Source organism: Odontesthes bonariensis, chromosome 23, assembly GCF_027942865.1.
Source record: "Odontesthes bonariensis isolate fOdoBon6 chromosome 23, fOdoBon6.hap1, whole genome shotgun sequence".
Lineage (NCBI taxonomy): Eukaryota > Metazoa > Chordata > Actinopteri > Atheriniformes > Atherinopsidae > Odontesthes > Odontesthes bonariensis.
In genome coordinates this window covers 14825435-14843966 of record NC_134528.1, presented here as the reverse complement: position 1 = coordinate 14843966, position 18532 = coordinate 14825435, and the positions used below count along the sequence as shown (strand labels likewise).

Sequence of the window (18532 nt, the reverse complement as noted above, 5' to 3'; positions counted from 1 at the left end):
AACAGAGTAAGACTAGCAGCCTTGTTGAATGCCAGACACTACATTTTCAAAGAGCATATTTCAAGATAAATTGATATTTTAGTGGAGTATCATAACAAATAATCAGTTCGTTGGTCTTGTCTACAGTTATAGAGGGAAATTAAAAGAACACTGAAAATGAATATTAGCACTTACCACTGTGATATTGAAAGCATACAGCAAGTCAAAGGGCAGGGCTGCCACCAAGTCCACAAAGAACCAGGTGGTGGCATAGTGTATGCAAATGGGACGAGCTTCATACACCACCTGGCCTGACTGGCTCACAAAGGTGGTGCGAAAGTTCAGGATAATGTCTGCAAATACAAAGTTATCTCCAGAGACTGAAAGCCATTTCAGGGCAAATTGACAAGTATTATGATTGTATTGATGAGGCTGGATGACGATATAGTAAAAAGAAGAATAACTGATTACAAGCTGAGATTCATCTCTAGTTCCACTGGTTAACTTGAGGGATATATAGTTTAGACCAAAACGTCAGGTGCCAGATGCATGAAAATGGGAAGACACTAAAACTAATTCTTATTCACAAACTGGTATTGATTAAAAGGACGAATGTGCTGCTGTGAGACTTTGAAGAATGCAGAGCCGTGTAGACTACGTGGACATACACTTTTAGATAAATTAAACCCTTATTTGATGAAATGGACATTAAAACAGAAGGGACAACATTAAATATAAGATCTAATATACTTGTATTTTATTGTTGGCGGTGCGAATGATTGCAGCAGAGTATCATGATCAGTGTAATGGCTGTGGAAGACCTTGCTAATGAGAACAAGAGCGTATTTAGAGATCATTTTGATTTACCGTATGGGGACAAAATTGGTTTATGCACTGCTTTAGGTTTTTATCGATGAAAACAGCCTACATACCACCCTCCATCTCTACATCTGTATCTTCCCCCTGGTCATCTCCAGTGCCCATGCTATGTGTTCATCCACTGCAGATAAGACAGCTTTGCCAGTGCTTTGCCCATTATCCCAATACTGTCTTTCAGCGCTGTGATGAGCTTTTAGGCCTTTCATTTATAATCTTGCAGTTTCTTTTTTTGTTTGTTTACCTCTGCTGGGTCTTCTGCTCTGAATTTACAGAGCTGATGTTTCAGGTACTTTTTCATTGATTAGTTTCTCTTTCTGCTCATGATGAAAAAAACAGACCATATAAAAACAGAGACACGTTCAGTAAAACCGCACTTCTTCCTTACTGTTAAATTTATTGCATCCATTCAACGCATGTGTGTATAGTTTTACCATTTATGTGATTTATAGAAGAGAACCATAGACACATATGGATTTATAATTCTGGCAAAAAGAAAAGTATGCACATTTCTGCCTTTATGTGTACTCACAGCTTTATTAAGACTATTTACATGTTTTTGCATCCGGGCCTGTTGTCATCCACATATCTAAAAGTATGAAACAGGAGCTTTACACTGCAAACTTGACAATAACAGCAGAAATTAAAAAGATGCATAGGGAGGAAATACATGTACATACTAAGGGGAAAATACTAAACGGCTGGAATATGTCATAGTTTTAAAGCATCCATATGGATCAGGAGGTGTGCTCGACAGATCATCTGACCTAACTGTCAGACTGTGGCGAGCACTTAACAAGCAGTCCCTTACGTGTGTGTGGTCTGATGCAGTGAAACCTCATCTGTCATCCCAGCTGTTGATATGTGAGGAGATGGGGGCTCAAAACTCACATTCAGTTTCCAAATTCAGTTTCAGGTAAGAGATGTTAAAGGGGGTAAGATGTTAAGAATGATTTTTGAAATTAAGAAAAAACTGATTCATACCATATTCCCTGAGGGTCTTGGGCTGTCATGCCTTGTTTAAAGCAGATATTAAGGTGAATTTAAGAAATTACAATAAATAACTAAATTGAAGTTTGAGGGGGTTTTAAATCAAACAAATGTAAGCTTCTGTGTCTATTTCTCCCCAGTTTGACATGAACTCCAAACTCTCCTTCATCTGCTCTCAGAGGAGCATGTTCAAGTTCAACCACCTCAATTCTTCACTTGGGTGCTTTCCTCCCGAGGCTTACCAAACACTATACACTGGGAGGAGTCTCTGAGAGACCTTGGACACCCTCAAGGGACTTAAAAACCATGGTTGCCTGGGACAAGGGTTGACTCCTGGGAAAAGGAAGCTTGGGTTGTGTTTGTTTCCATGTAGCAAATGTTGGCAAAAAGTGGATGAATTTAGAGATGAAATCTCATACATAGAAATACTTTAAAAAAAAAAAATGTATTCCATCATTGAATATCTACTATAGCTACTATTTTTCCCGATAGTTTTTTCAGTACTCACCTAAGATGAATAGCATTTCCACTACAATGTCACTGACGATTGTGGAGCGTTCAGCTGTGACGGAGTCATCGTGTGGTGTGAAGCTGACATTGTAGGGCACGGTGACAGCCACATAGAAGGTAGCCAACAGAATGAGCCAGTCCCAAAGTGCCTTTGACACACTGTAGTGGAGCAGAATGAAGCGTGACTTCTGCACTGCTGCCACCTTGTACTCTGGTAATGAAGGCTTGTCAGCCATGCTCTGTAAAAACAAACAAACAAACAAGAAAAAAAGTGAAGTGTGGAACCACAAAGATAATCTTTAACAACTCTGTTGAAGTGGTCGACAAAGTGGCTGACCTGCTTGAGGTTGAACGTCCAGTTATAATAGCCTCATGAATTTTAAGATGAAGCTGATAGCTATCCAAAACACACTAGACAAGATGCATTAATAATGTGATAACCAGATGGTCATGAGGTGGAGTTCTGTGAAAATAAATGATAATCAGATGGACATTTCAGTGCCAAGATATTTCAGAAACAGACAATATAAATGTCAACACCCTCTCTTGTGCGCTGACCACTGATGATTCACTATGGCAGCAACTCAAGTGAAACAGATATGGTAATGCTGCTGGTAATCTCTTCTTGACAGCCTTGCATAGACAGCAGTAAGCCTTTTATAAGGCTGTGCAGGAACAATATAAATGACAGAGACAGAATTGTGGTTAGCGAGGGGGAAACTTATTACCAACAATGGAGCTTAATAATTTCATACATGGCTGAACTTCACCCCTCCAAAAACCATTAGTGTTTTAAGTCTCAGGTGGCACAGTACAGTGAAATGAAAGTTGTACTATAAAAGGGAAACACAAGTAACAACTACACTGACCATCCGTTGCTGTTGGTTTCGAAAGTGTGTCTCTCTTTCTTACATTTTACTGAGAAAATCCACCTGCCGAAAACATTGTAGATGACGTGTGAGATGCCATTTAGCACTTAATGAGGCTGCAGCTCTCCAAATGGGGCTGTGCACTTAAAAACAAAATAGCCTAAAAACCATGTTCAGGAGACAAGAGAAGATACCTTTGACAGTGGCATGGCGGGAACGGAAAGGAGAGATAAACGAGTAATGAACAACGTGGCTACTTCACAAACAGGCAGGCTCAGAAACAAGACCTGGCAAATTAAGTCGTTCAACCTTACGACTTCATATGCCAACTTTCATTTGAAACCTTATTCTAAACTTATTCTATTCAGTAACCTTTACAAACTTTTCTTGTACCTCGAGAAAAAGAAAATAGTGGAGAGATGACCTACTCTGCTGTTTGAAAGTAAATTGCTCACATCGAGACACTGTTCAAAACTGAATATGGCTGCTTGCCATAATACACTTTGGTTGAAAAGCTTTTTAAGCCCTGTATGTCTCAGTCTGCTGGTTTTCACCGCTTAAAGTCATTTAAACTTAAAGTGGAAAAACTAGCAGATAAAAAAAAAACAACGCTCACTACTACCAACATCTGTGACCACTTCAGTGACAGATCAAGCCGCGTCTGCAAACGCTAGACCGTCCTTTAAACTTTCCCTGCATCACAGAAGTCATGACGCGCGGCTGACCTTTGGCATTCGTTGCGGACACATGAGCAGTGATTAGAGAAGAAAAGCCTTTTACTGTGTGACACGGGCACACAGCTGCTCTTCCCATGCCATTAACAGTAGCTGCAGCCCAAAGCTTAGGCTACTGTTTTCTACTACACCTCCCATCATGCTTGAGGGGGAAGGAGATACACTTGGCATACTCAAGCAGTAGCACTATTAGATAATTACGAAGCATCCTCACACTGTCTCCAAATACTCTAAAGGGTGTTCCCTTCATTTCTCCTTCACTAAATTGCCCAACAACAGCAGACTAGAACAAACAAACAAAACAAATCCCTGTCTGAAAGTATGTTTGGGTGTAAAGATAAGAAAAAAAAACGATAATAATGGGAAGAAAACTCAAACAAAGAGGAGGAAAGTGAAACATGAGAGCTTAGGCCACATGCACAAACTTTAGTTTACAAACTTTAGTTTGTGCATATGGTCATGCCAAAGAATGTTTCGCTTCAATATAAGACTGATATGCCCTTTATGTGAAACAAGCTAATAACTAATAACACTCCTCCCCTGGGAAATGGAGCAACATGAAATCAACTCTGTGCTTCTTTGTCAGCGTGCCTTGAATTGATTTATGTAGCTGATACTCATGGGCTCGCAGCATCAAATCTTTACGAAAGGACAATCAATTTCTCAGAGTGCTTGTGATTAGGTAAGGAACCTTTGGAAAAAAAGGAAAAAAAACAAGCCGAACATGTTTTTGTGGAGGTTATGTGGTGTGTGGCAGATTTGGAAATAAGCAACATAAAGTGCTGTGGAAATGTACAATGCTCTTCCCTTTTACTCCCTTGTCTGTCAAGGCAATGGGCTACAAATAGAAATCTAGTCAGAACATATACGGCTCGCTTGGCGTGGAGGCAGCGGGCCACATTGTTGGCTAACCGTTTGAGACTCAGACAACGAAAAATGATATTAATAGTATGCTAGAGCTGGACGGAGTATATCTTTTACCTAAGAAAAAGTAGCAATGCTATAGTATAAAAATACTCTGCACTGTACTGCAGGTAAATGGACTGTTCTTAAATGTATAAAATACAGAAGAAAAAGTAAATTCCAAAAAACAGCGTGTCCTTTCAAATCGTAGCAGATATAAGAGTAAACTTACAGAAAAGGGAGGCCCTGTGTTCTTAGCACTTAGAAGTTGTACATGTAAAAATAAAAGAAAGTAATTATGGAGATTGGCTCCATATTTCAGCTGCGCTAAGAGAGGAATGGGAAGTGAGAGAAATTACTTAAGCGAGAGAAAAAATGGGGGAAGAGTGACAGACAGTGTGGAGAGATATGGCAGGATCCAAAGGGATGAGGACAAAAAAAGATGAGGTGAGAGAGACAGATGGAGAGTGAGAGAAAATGTAGTAAACACAGCAAAGACAGGGAAAAAAAACAACACCAGAGGATGGAGATGAGGGAGAAAAGAGACAGAATCTGCCAACTTTTGAGCAGTTCTATATCCACTGGTTATCTGGCTGAAGTGGACTTTGTTCCACCGAGCTAATATCATCTCACATTTATTTCCTCTACATGCCTGCTTCCTGAGCCTTAGGTCCTGACTACACACAACTGTGGCATAAAACCTTGCATTCACACTGATTAACACAAAAATCTGTAGTTTGATTTTCAATTAATTTCATTCAACTGTCCATCCATGCCATCCAGCATTCCTTTCAAATTTGTGTATTTCTGTAGGACCTCTGATTTAGTATTTTTGTATTTTGTGTTTAGCTCATATTTAGATGCATTGCATTTTTACAGTATTCTTTTCAGTGCAAGAGCTGATATTTTCCTAAACTTAACCAGGGATTTTTTTCATGCCAAACAGTCACCAAGTAAGCTAGTCTTTACTGTGTAAAAGAATGACATTTTAAAGCTAATTAAAAGCTTAAGTTTTTTTGGGGGGGTCAAAACTTGGTTTTAGCGTTAGGGTTAGAATTGATCGGGGTAAGGTTTAGGCTTAGGGTTAGTATTAGGTATTTATCTGTGATGGCTAGGGTTAGGGCAAGGAGCTATTGAGTCCACTATGCCAGTGGTGAATTTGTATAAAAATAGAAAAACAAGTTTGTGTTTGTTTGTGGCTTCAAGATCCAATCCTTCTGACCTCCAAATGCAGGCTTTAAATGTGATGCAACAGTCCATGAGATGAAAACATGCTGTGTAGGCTAGTCATTTTCGTGTCTATTAGCGATACAAAAAAAGCAAAAATTGTGTCAAATCAATTAAGATTCCCTGACCATTTCATGTTTTGCTGTGAGGCTGGGATGTTTTTGGTTCACTTAAAGGGGATAGAGAATCAAAATCGTCTGTGCTGTGGGGAGTACACACGAAGTGCCAGCAAGTGTCAGAACCTCTGTTTCAAGTACTCCCCTTTTTTGAATATCCCCCAGAATATCCCCCAATCCGTTTTTGTGAAAAAGTGATGTCACTTTTTCAGCAATCGCAGTCGGAATTTTGCCCAGTAGATGGCAGTTCCGACAGGGACAGACAGACTGCAGCGAGGTGTGCGCTCTGCTGAGAAGATGATCGGCTGCACGTCTCCAGGACTATGGGGCGAGCAGGTCGGATCACAGCTGACCCTTCTCTATTTGCACCACTCCCCTCGGGCAGGAGGCTTCGGTCCATTCGGACCAGAACCTCCCATCACAAAAACAGTTTTTTCCCCCTTGCAGTTGGACGTGTGAACACTTCATTATCACCTCATAACCTGCCCAGTCACTTTACCATCATTAAAATTGCACTAATGAAGCTGCACTGTTGTTGCTCTGTATATTGGATACTGTGTATTGTTGAACACACCTTGTACATTTTATATTCATATATTTTTATTCTTTATTTTTTATTATTATATCCTATGTTACATGTTTGCACCTTACGCCCCAGCAAATTCCTAGTTAGTGAACACTGTTCACTAACAATGGCAATAAAACGAATTCTTAATCTGATGAGCTTTCTTTTCAGTCAGTGTATTACTCTATAGCTCTGTTTTCAGTGAGAGCAAGGGCAGCCAGTCAAGCAACGGCAACCGAATAGCGCCAACACTTACCTGCATTTCATAATGAGGTTGCCAGATAAGCTCTGAAACGACGCCAATAAGGGCAAACGACGCATTCTAAACCCAGCATAGTAACAGCTGTTTCAGAGAGCCTTTTAGGGAGGTTCTGAGCCATTACAGACCCAACCAATTTTTTTTGGGCTACATATCACATCACAGAACAAGTATTAATGCCCCATTCAACCATTCTCTATCACCTTTAACAGAAAGCAAGCTTTTCCCCTATTGTCCTCAGTAAGTTTACAGCCACAATTAAACTAGATTTCACAAGGGGAGTCAATATGCCATCGCTGAGGATACCTGCCTTACTTGACGTTTAATAAAACATCCACATGAATCATATTTTTTTCAAACTCCCCCAAGAGGGAGCAACATACATATAAATTAACAATATTCTTTTCGTTAATATCATGTAATGAAGACGACTTATACCAACTTCCAAGGAGCTATTGCTACTGAACGATTACGATATAACCATAGAGGATATAACCGTTACTCCACCGTTGGACGGAGCGTGTGAACCTGTGTGGATAAAACTGGTCGGTACTCTCACTTTAGTGAGTACCTGTCTCCAAGTACAATTATTTAATGTAATCAATATATACAAAATGTTTAGATGCATTGCAACGTGTTGCGTTGTGTTCATCTCCAGCTTGGTCCGGTAACTGCTCCGTCGTTTACAAGTAACTGTTGTGAACTTACAGTTAGAAACCCAAACTGTTTCTCTCTGGGATTAATAGAGTAATTATCTATATCCATTTAGAGAGTCAGAGTAGCCTACTTTTGGTATGACTGAAGGAATAACTTCATTGTGTTTGTATTTACTACACCTTCAACGTCCTGTTGAATCCATAAAGGTTGAACCTCTCAATGAGCTCCATTTCGTTCGGGGTCTGAGTCGGGTTTAATAAGCCCGCGGCAGCCTCAGCTGTTGCTATGGTAACGAGAAGCCAGTGTAGTACCACGGTCGTTATCCCTGAGCAGAGTCAGGAGTCGCTACTCCCCACTCAACCAAAGCCTGCCTCATCCATTTCAGTAAGACCTCAGCAAATTGTGTCAACTTGTTTAAAAAAGAATGGCGATATGGGTCATTTTTAAAGACATTTATTAAAGACATTTATTTTTTATTTACTTCTAATGATCAACATTAGAAGTAAACACTTGCTTTTCACATTTTTAATGGACTACATCATCTCAGGCTAAGCATCAGACTACAAATAAATTAGGAAAAAGCACTGACTTGTGTTTCACTTTAGTGTGTATTGTATTTACTAAAAACATGGCTGCAGAATGCATAATAATCATTGGCTTGTGGATTTTGACTTCAATTTAAGTTTTAGTTACTCTGCAACTCTTCTTTTACCCCTTGTGAAAATACTCTTTATACTGACTGGCTTGGAGAAGAGCAATTTAATCCCCACTGGAAAAATATTCAGCACGGTAAAATGGTTATTTTTGGCAATAAAGGTTGAGAGGTAAAGATACAGAAGTAAAGATGGCCAGAGGTTCAGCAATATGCAAAAAAAAAAAAAAAACCTGCAACTACACATTATGGAGCATCATATTATCATCAAAAAATGAATAGAATCTGGAGACATCACTGTGCACAAGGGAAACGACTAAAGCCAATCATTTTTTTGGAAAAAACATAGATGCTGTATCCTCAGGAGTAAAGAGGAGAGGAACCATCCGGTTTGTTATCAGTGGCCATTTTAAAAGCCTACATCACTGATGGTATAGGGGTTCATTAGTCCACATGAGAACTGGCAACTTGCACATCTGGGAAGGGACCATCAATGCTAAAAGGTATGTACAGTTTTTTAGAGCAACATATGCTCTCATGATGATGTCTTTTTCAGAGAAAGCCTTACTTATTTCAGCAAGACAATACTAAACCACATAATGACTCTATTACAACTGCATGGCGTTGTAGTAGAAGAGAGGGTCTGGGGACTGGCCTGACTCCAGTACAGATCTCTCAGCAGCATAAAATATTTGGTGCATCATGAAGCACAAATTATGACAAAGAAGACCCAGTTAGATGAGCAGCTAGACTCCTGTATCAGACAAGAATGGGACAACATTCCTGTCTCAAAGGTCCCAGACATTAACAGACAGTTGTTAGTAGAATAAGGCCCTGTCCCAACTTTTTTGAGTTGTTCCAAAGTCAACATGAGCAAATATTTTTCATGAAATCGTAAAATATCTCTCTCAACATCGTATTTGTTTTCTTTTGCAAATACGATTTTGTTTATGAGATTTATCGATTGCAGTCCAATTTTGCGAGACTTGGTTGTATAATATGATTATTTATTGACTTTGTAAATTATTAGTAGCCTCCAACACACACAAGCCAGTTTTTAGTTTAGAATGTGATCTGTGGAAAATGTTTGTATGATAAGAGTGAATTTTCCAAAAATAAATATTCGTGTCAGAGGAAGCTCAAAGTTCAGTTAACTGGTAAGAGGAATATTCAAACAGTAGAGTCACTATGAAAAATTCTGCCACTCAACTGAAACGAAACAAGTGAAACTAAAATGAACAAATACTGTAGTTGCAGGTACTTAATAAGTGAATTGATCCCTAAAAACCACATATGAGCTACTCTTTTTTTTTCTTTCCTTTCTTTGCATTTGACTGTCATAACAGTCAGTCAGACAAACGCTTCATTGGTTTTCAGATTTAAGAATTCATTTGCACCATAAAAGTTCTGTATAACCTTTAGCCCATCGGGATGAAACACTGCTTTGTGAAGTGCAGAATTTGAGCATAGACTCTGCAGAGAAGCAGTGGGATTGTCTCAGAATGGTGCTTCATGAGAAAAAAACGCTCCCATTTACATCTTGAGGCAAAACGGTGGCTTGTTGTCGTGAATTCTATTATTAAGAGTTAAGCATGACTCTTTAATTTAATGCATATTGCAGCCTTTGTTATGCAGAAATACAACAAGTCCTTATCAGGCAGGCCTTAGCGAGCATCTTTTTAATCCCAGTAAAAAGCCTGTTGAGACCCAAATGCACTTAAAAGATAGATGAAGTCAAATGCACGCACTCATCTTAAAAGGGCAGGCAAACATTTTAAATCCATATGGGATAAGCCTTTATCAACCAACTCCATAACATTATCTAACTGTTTTTTGTAGCAGCTTTACAGCCCTGTTTTATAAAAACGCTGACACACTGTAGTGACAGTTTTGCGGCCTAAGAATGAGAATAAATTGTAAGTTTAGTAAAATGAAGTTTGGTTCATTTACATAACATTTGATGATATGGAATACAGTATTATCAAATCCTAAGTATCCCTAAGATAAGCACTGCAACTTTAAAACATTGTGAGGGAATCAGTCCTGAGGTAGCTAACATCAGGAAGCTAAAGCTTGTGGTGATGACGGGCTAAACGGGTTAAGTGAGAGGGCACTGTCAGCGTCATCATGACAGCACATTTTTATCTGGAAAAGTCTGTGTTAATTCTACCTCAGCACTTCAAAATTGAATTACAATGCAACTTTCACACAGCTTGGTCTTATCAGTTGTTTGCAGATTTAATAACATGAATCTGTTAAGACTGTTATTATTTCAGGAAGAGGATGTCAGAGTCATAATATCACCAGATGTAGCGAATGTGCCAAGTTAATTGGCTCAGAATGCTGAATAAACACTGATGAAGCTTTTGATTGCGCTCAAGACATTTTTCCCCCTCGTTATCAATTAAGCTTTGCTCAATAGTGGTTAAAAACATTAAAACATAGAGATAGCACTTACCATGCGCTGACTAAATTTGCTATCTTCTTTACATAAAATACTAACTTTAGTTATGATAGAGTTTTTCCATTTTATCCAAATGTTGCCCCCCCGTCAAAAAGTTTGACTTTCAACTGCTCCTGCAGGTATGGGCTGTCGGCAGGCAAGTTTAGCACCAAGGCTCTTTTGCATCTCATTGAACCATCCTATTGTAATACATTCCCAATATGGTTTGACAATGTCTTGCTGAAATAAGCAACACCTTCCCTAAAAGAGAATATTTTATGTTACTCCAACATCTGTATACAGTACATCATTGAACATTAGTGGTGCCTCTATGGATGTGAAAGTTAAGCAGGATGATAGCTTTTTAACAAAATGCTTATAATAGTCGAGATGGTTCCTCTCCCGTGCAGCCCAGAGGACAGAGCATTAATTATTTCCAAAGAGAGTGTGAAATATTGATTCATCAGATCATAGATTCGCTTTCCACATCACCTCAGTCCATCTTAAATGAGCTCAGGTCTAAAGAAATTCTAGCGTCTTTGGATCTTGATAGCATTTCTTTTATATGCCTGTTAGTTTTTAACTTTCATACATGTATGAAGGGTCAAGCTGAGGTTAATGACAATGCTTTCTACAGACGTTCTTGTGCCTTTTTCAGTATCAAGTTTGTTTTTAATGTTTGTTTTTAATTCAAAGCCTATGACGTGACAAGTGATTTATTTTTCACTTTTTGTCTCTATCATTATACTTTTTTTGCACAGACAAGCCACATTCTTTACTTCTGGGTCAAGGCTTTCCTAAAAAGGCTATTTTTTAGTCTCAACATTTACATTCTGAAATGAGGGCACAGCTTGTGTGCGTAACTCCTGACCGCATAGCTTTTTAGAGGCTGTGTTAGGGAACACATTCAAACCCATCATAACCAGAGAAGAAAAAGAGAAAGCTGTACTCACTCCACCCAGGTTGACATCTCCTTTGCCTCCTCTGGAGAAGTGGCTGCTCAGCTGGTACAGCATGGTGCGTCCACGCTTCCTGGCCTCTCTGAAGTGAGAACCGCCCTTCCTCCTTCGCCTTTTGTCCTCTGAAACTGTCACACAGTCACTCAGATCAGGGCATGTCCATTACATCAAATTTTCCCAGTTATTGTTACACAAGCAGGATGCAGAAAGGAAACCACTGACATGGGCTCGACTTTGACTGGATTGCATTGAAAATAAAATGATTGTCTGTTTTCCCCAGATAGTGATTTGTATGTGTGGTAGAAAGTGTTCTGGTTCCACCTGAAGACCCAACGCTGCCCAAAATTGATATTCGCATTGGAAAAACGTTGTCTGAGTTAGATTAGTGAATGCCAGCACAAACAAAACTGCCAGGAGGACGTGACAGTGATAAAAAGGAGCGCATAGAGAAAATGAAAGCTGGGAGTCCACTCATAAATCATGTACAGTAAACAAATAACGGGAGGGTTTTCTTTTTGTTGTTACTGGGGGTGGTAGCTTACCTTCCCTCTTGCTGGCATGGTGTCCCTTTCCATAGATGTCAGTGATGTCCTTGAATGAGAAGAGGAAGAGAACCATTTCTCCCTTCTCATTCTTTATGGGTACGATGTCTAGCAGACACCAGAAGGCCACACCTGGAGCCATATCAGAAATGTTAATTCAGTAAAGGTATTCCTTTATCCTCATTGAATGCAAGTGTGTATGTACACAGACAGTTATTTAGATATGTTATATTCTAATAACAACCAGTCTCTGTACAAACTGCGTGCATCCATGGATGAATTATTAAATAATGACTTGTGGTATTTTGAAGACCTCTGTGCCATGATGACAGAAACACATGCAAACAGATACCCGTGTCGTTAATAGTTGTTTTTACCATTATGAGGTCATTTCGTCTTCCTTTTCAGGGTTACTCTCCTTGGTTAGTTTAGTTTTCTTTGCGGCTGTTCGCTATGTTTTATGATCTTTTTTTTTCCATTTAGTAGTTTTAAGAATTTTTTTTATCTTTTTGATCATTTTATGTTGTGTATATATGTGGTCAACTTTTGCCTAATTATTATTAGCTTTGATTTTCTTTTTGTTGATTTGATTGACCTCCCAAGAAGAGAAGTTGTCAAGTAACACATTCATTTGTGTAGATACTCTACCCCAGGGGCTATCATGAGGTAACCAGACTGTTCTTGTGGTGTGATTTCTGTTAATTTATCACGCTAATAACTTCAGCTTTTTATGGGGCAATCTGCAATTTCACACATTTTGTTTGCTCTCCTCGTGTCCAACTAAAGATGCTTGGAAAGAATGGCTTAGCCTCTCTTAACATAGACTTCAAATAGTGGCTCATGTTCTGTGCATAAAGTGAAAGAGCAAGTCACAGGGGTTTGATATAACAAGTCAGAGAGGGAAGGAGCACCATAAATGCAAGACCACCATAAGCCAGTTATACCCATTAGTGAATCTGCAGAAATAGTGCCCTGCCACAAAACAGATGCTTCAAATCTCCTATCGTGTCCCTGGTGTGCTTTTGTGTGTTGGTCATAGATGCGAAGAGAAGGAAGAAACATGACAGTGTTTTAGCACAATAGGCAAGGCAAGGCAAGGCAAGGCAATTTTATTTATAGAGCACAATTCATACACAAGGCAATTCAAAGTGCTTCACAGCTACACAAGAAGGCAATAGAATCATTAAAAAGAAATAAAAAACAATAAAAATTAAAATAAATAATAATAATGAAAATTAAAAAAACATTAAAAAACCATTAAAAATAATCATGAATTAATTAATTTAAAAGTGAAGAGTGCAGATAAAATACTTTCAGGTGTCATATGCACAGTATGCACAATAGGAAGCAAGAGGACAATATGTGTTAAGGAATGAGTTAAATTCAAGACAGTACGTACAGCACTTTGTCCTGCATTAAGAAAGTATGATTAGCTGTGGACATATGCATAAGAAAATAAGCTGAAGCTTAGCATTAGCACACTACTTTAATGCTCTCCAGTACCTCTTGCAATACCAGTGAATGAGTTCCAAATAAGAATTATATGTTGATTCTCATTTTAAGTAAATCAAATTTTTTAGCATTAATAATGATGAACACTGAGGAGCACCAACTCTCTAAAAGAGCATGTGTTGCACTGCTGAGCAGCTGTTTAAAATTCAGCATTTATAATTCAACCAAAACTGTCGGCTCTCATCTAAAAATAAATGCCCACTTTATGATGTTGAGAGCAAAAAGGTTTGATCAGGCTGCTGTTTGATCACAGCCTGATCAAACTAGAACAGCGTAGTTATTAAATGAACATGATCAACCGAGGTGACAGAAAAGTTAACTGCTGCATAACCTTTTTGATATCTGAAAGCAACCAAAAATGCTACAGGATCCACAGGTTATTTATAACCATTTAGACTTTATCCTCTCCATCCTATTGTTTTCTATTCACCTACCATTCTTCTTGTAAAAGTGAACCTCAGCCTGGTACTCCTGTCGGCCCTCCAGAGCCTTCTCCATCTGCTGGGCCACATGCTCGCTGGTGTTGTCCCCGTACAGGAAGCGGCAGGTGCAGTTCTTCTGCATCACCTCTGTTCTTGTGAAGCCTGTCAGTTCACAGAAGCCGTCTGAGCAGTAAACAATGGGGTAGCCCCGGTGGCCCTGCGCATTACCCAACAGGAAATTACTGTCTGTGAAGGGGACATGAGAAGGTAAAGAAATCTTAGAAGAGGAGGCACATTTTTAACTAGTTTTGTGGGGCAAAAAGAAAAATAAATCAATTAAAAAGTTAGCAAAAGGGCAGTGGGATAGTGGCACTATTTATTCATTTATAAGCTTATCTGTGTGTAAGCCAGCAAAAAAAAAAAGCCAGGTGCACCATGTTTTAGTTTGATGTTTTGTACATGATCTGCTCTTTACACTTTGTCAAATCAAATGCTGCTTAGCTCTTTGAACATATGCCAAAGCTCCTCAAAGATTACACAATCAAAGTAAACATATATCAAAGTTATCTCCAATCAGTTTGAAGCTAAATTAATTTCCCAAGGCTATCATGGTCATATTTATGATCTAAATTATGTAGCTGGTGGCATCCAGAGCTGCACGTGGTGATGATAAAAAACTGACGTGGGTTTCACTAAAGCACGCATTCATTTTATTGTAAAGCTGGGCACATGTATTAGATGATGTAATGCCAAAGTGGACATGAGACTTAAATCTATGATTTTATTGAATAATAGAAAAGTCAATGACAATGTAAAAAGAAGCAGTTGAACACAAACATAAAGATAAAATATAAATGAAGAAGGATAAGAATGAATGATTCTAAGCCACGCGCCATTTAAAAAGTTTATTTTCTGTTCAATGCATGTCAATTTCATCATAGTGGGATGAACAAGCTACAAATCTGAACTTTAATGAACTGATTAAGGTAAATATGTATAGATGTCAAATTAAATCGGTGTGGAGGCCTTTATTTGTTGGTGTCACACTACACTTGCTGTTAATTCACCACGAAAACATCCTTTGTTTCGCCTCGTCTTTAGTCTTTCCTTCAGCACCATGGACAGTTCTCATCACCGAGCTGTTTCTGCTGCGCAGCAGTGGTTCTTTGTTCTGGGATCTCATCCCAGTAACTCCAGGCTGCTGCGCTCGGATTTTACATTTGCTCTGCCAAGCTGCATTTATCAATGTAGTTAATAGTTTGACGTCACATATTCCCTCCATTTACTGGAAGCATGTGACCTTGATGAGCATAAAGCAGCATGTTGCTGAGGTGTGGCATTTTTTTGCGATATACGCATTTTAGCCATCCGTTGACCAGAACTTGTAGTGGAAAGAGTTTAGAAATAAATTAGGCTATATTATACAGCTTTCAAGATATAGTTTTCACTTTCGGCATTTCAAAAGGGATGAATTACAACAGAGTTCTGAGGGTACCTTGGAAAATGCAGAAATAAAATACAATACTTCTGACATGTTCACTTTCATCATTTGTCACCCAGATTGTTTTTGTCCACCAATGTTTTTTAAACAGCTCTTTTGTGAATAAACGCATTATTGTCAAAGAAGAATCTTCATGGGCAAAATGTTTGCTTTTTTCAGCATAGACGCTTTACTGTTTCCTCCACAAGAGGATCACATTCAACCAACTCGGCTGTTATTGGTTGTTGAAATATCAGACTACTTCAAAAAAATTGGCGAGGTCTACTTTAGGATGTTGTGAAACACACCGGTAGTTGTTTGAGCTATTGGTAGCACTTTAAAGCTGTTGATAATTTCAGTTTCAGTCATCCTTGAAAAGTGTTTGAATTTTAAAAAGGTCGATGCGATTGTTTTTGTGTAGGCCTCCTGTGTAGGATCGTGTTTTGTATGAATATTGATGTTGTGTTCAATATGTCAACTATTTGCACTGTTGCTACTTTTACAGAATCTGTGCCATTCTGTCCACAAAAAGCATTTTCATGTAAAACAAGGCAAATTAATTTTGATGTAATATCTTTAAACATAACTGTAAACTAGGCTAGCTTTTGCTGATGCAGATGATGAGACAACATCATTGTGTGTTTCAACAAAAAGAACAAAACTGTACATATTGTAGCAGCACACTCAATCATGCTAAAACAAGATCACTGACTGAGGGAGTTCACTGTCTGAAAAAAAGAAAAACTTGAAACCAAACTTGGTGTCCCTCAGCAGCTTGTGGGGTTCTTTGTCTTGGAAACATCCAACAGTGTTGACTCTGATTTCAGCACTGTCTCTATGGCAGGCCTTCTTAGATGAAGAACTTTGCTTCTAAAGCTGAGGAAAATCTGGAAGGTTGTCTATAGATTTACTTTTTGCACTGTATGAGAAGTACTCACAAATGTTAGTGTCCTGACAGACCAGCTGCCAAAAGCTTAGATTACAAAACACACTTTGTAAAATGTTATGTCGAACCTTTAACGTTTTTAGTTCCTCATTGAGCTTTTGTGGTGGGTTTCGATCACAACGATTACTGATACTTATGAGGACTGCTAGAAATTTCAACCAACTAAAAAATAATTATTATTAGATTTGTATGAAAAACTGGGGCATTGAACAACTTGCAAGTGATTAGCTTTTGATGTTGAGTTACTTTTGCTCAGCCTTGGTGGAGGTATGCATTCTAGGATTGCTCTCGTTGCAGTATTTGGGGATTGAAATATGGTCTGGTAGAAACTGGCATGAAAAGACAAAATAGCAGCTGGGTGTAAAGGTCATCCAATTATGTAATTGGACCAACGCATGTCATGAAGCTTCTGACCTCAGGCTGCATTGTGTTGGGCTCTGTAGATATAGCATGAATCCCATAAAACAGATATATTCAACATATGTCATATGGCAGAGGCTTTTGTTCAGCATGTCCTTTTGATTTTATAGTGACAGAAATGTATTTCATGACAGAGCTTTATTTGCCTAGATGGCTGCGGACTTGATTTGAACAAGGCAGTGATCCAAAATGTCTCCTCTATTAGACTCTTTCAAATTTGTATTCATACTACTTCAACATTAAGTGACAGTTATTCATCACCTTTAGAGTGATTAAAACATCTGAGTCTTCTTCTGCTGCCTAGCTAGAAATATCCGAATGCAGATTTTCTGACTGCTGAACAGAGAGGCAACACATAGCTAGACAAGACCGCTCTGAGTTCTTCTGATTCCACAGAGAGCAAGCCTAAGAAGACTGAGTATTAAACAGCTGCTCCTGCGCATTCCACTATCTAGCACTTTAATTGGCCCGGCTGAGCAGATAAAAGTCCATAGGGGATGTCTTTTCTGAGCGATGACAACCTTTCCTGTATGTGCAGTGAGCAGCAACTAAACTGTCACTGTGGAATTGTAGAAAGAGACAGGCATTAGTTAGATACATCCAAAGTTTTTTCAAAAGGTTTTATGCTTGTGCCATGGGTTTCCTCTTGCCAAGACTCCAACATGAAGAAACTGTATATTTCTGTTCTATAGTTTGCTGCAGATCTTTGCAAATATGGGTTTCAAGGAAAGAAACTTTATGAAACTTTTTTGCAGGAAAAGTCACAACGCTGCAAATAAAGTGCTTTGAAACTCTTTACACATCTTCGGTGTACAGATCGCCCCAGAAACAAAGGCTGAACAAGTGATCTCCTGCTCAAAAAAAACATGCCCTCTTTTTCATGTTCTATAAATTCCTGACACCCCAACTCAGTGAGCCAACAAGCGTTGGAGAGCAACTGCATTCGATTCTGGTTTATGTAATATTTACCCAAAAATAGGCACATCTCTACTCAGCATTCTTAAATTGGTCTTTTAAACAGGTCAAGGCCAGGTGTAGTCATAAATCACTTTTGCAAGGATGTATGTTTAGAGGCGTGGAAGTTTAATGCTTTACATTTTGGCTTAGATTTCTCACTGGAGATATGAGCCTACACAAGCCTTATTCCAGCTAAGCTTTCTGAATTGTTAACATTTGATTCAAGTGACTAAAATATGGTGCCATTTACTTTGCATGAAATGCAACTGAGGGAACCTTTTTCAGAAAAAGAATATATACATACATGTTAAGAGTTAAACTGGTAGAAGATTGGTGTTAAGGTCATGGCAGTACAGTAAGGCCTTGGCTATACTTACTCTGAATTCTGCATTTGCATGCTTATGATAGCTCCCTCACAAATTTTGCATCTTTCTGGAGGATCGGTTGTGCACTTTCTTCGGAATTAGACCTTAAAATATGCAAGAAATAATATTATGGTGACCAGTGTTGGGCA

General features: G+C 38.7%; 1 protein-coding gene across 1 annotated transcript in view; it reads right to left on the bottom strand.

Annotated features, from left to right (window-relative positions):
- kcnh4b (potassium voltage-gated channel, subfamily H (eag-related), member 4b) overlaps positions 1 to 18532 on the bottom strand; it is a 47390-nt gene that overhangs the window by 21925 nt on the left and 6933 nt on the right. The window contains exons 2-6 of the mRNA XM_075457609.1: positions 14228 to 14461; positions 12282 to 12413; positions 11734 to 11867; positions 2354 to 2594; positions 175 to 332 (exon numbers count right to left, since the gene is read on the bottom strand). Coding sequence (XP_075313724.1) covers positions 175 to 332; positions 2354 to 2594; positions 11734 to 11867; positions 12282 to 12413; positions 14228 to 14461 — 899 coding nt within the window. The remainder of the gene's footprint in view (positions 1 to 174; positions 333 to 2353; positions 2595 to 11733; positions 11868 to 12281; positions 12414 to 14227; positions 14462 to 18532) is intronic.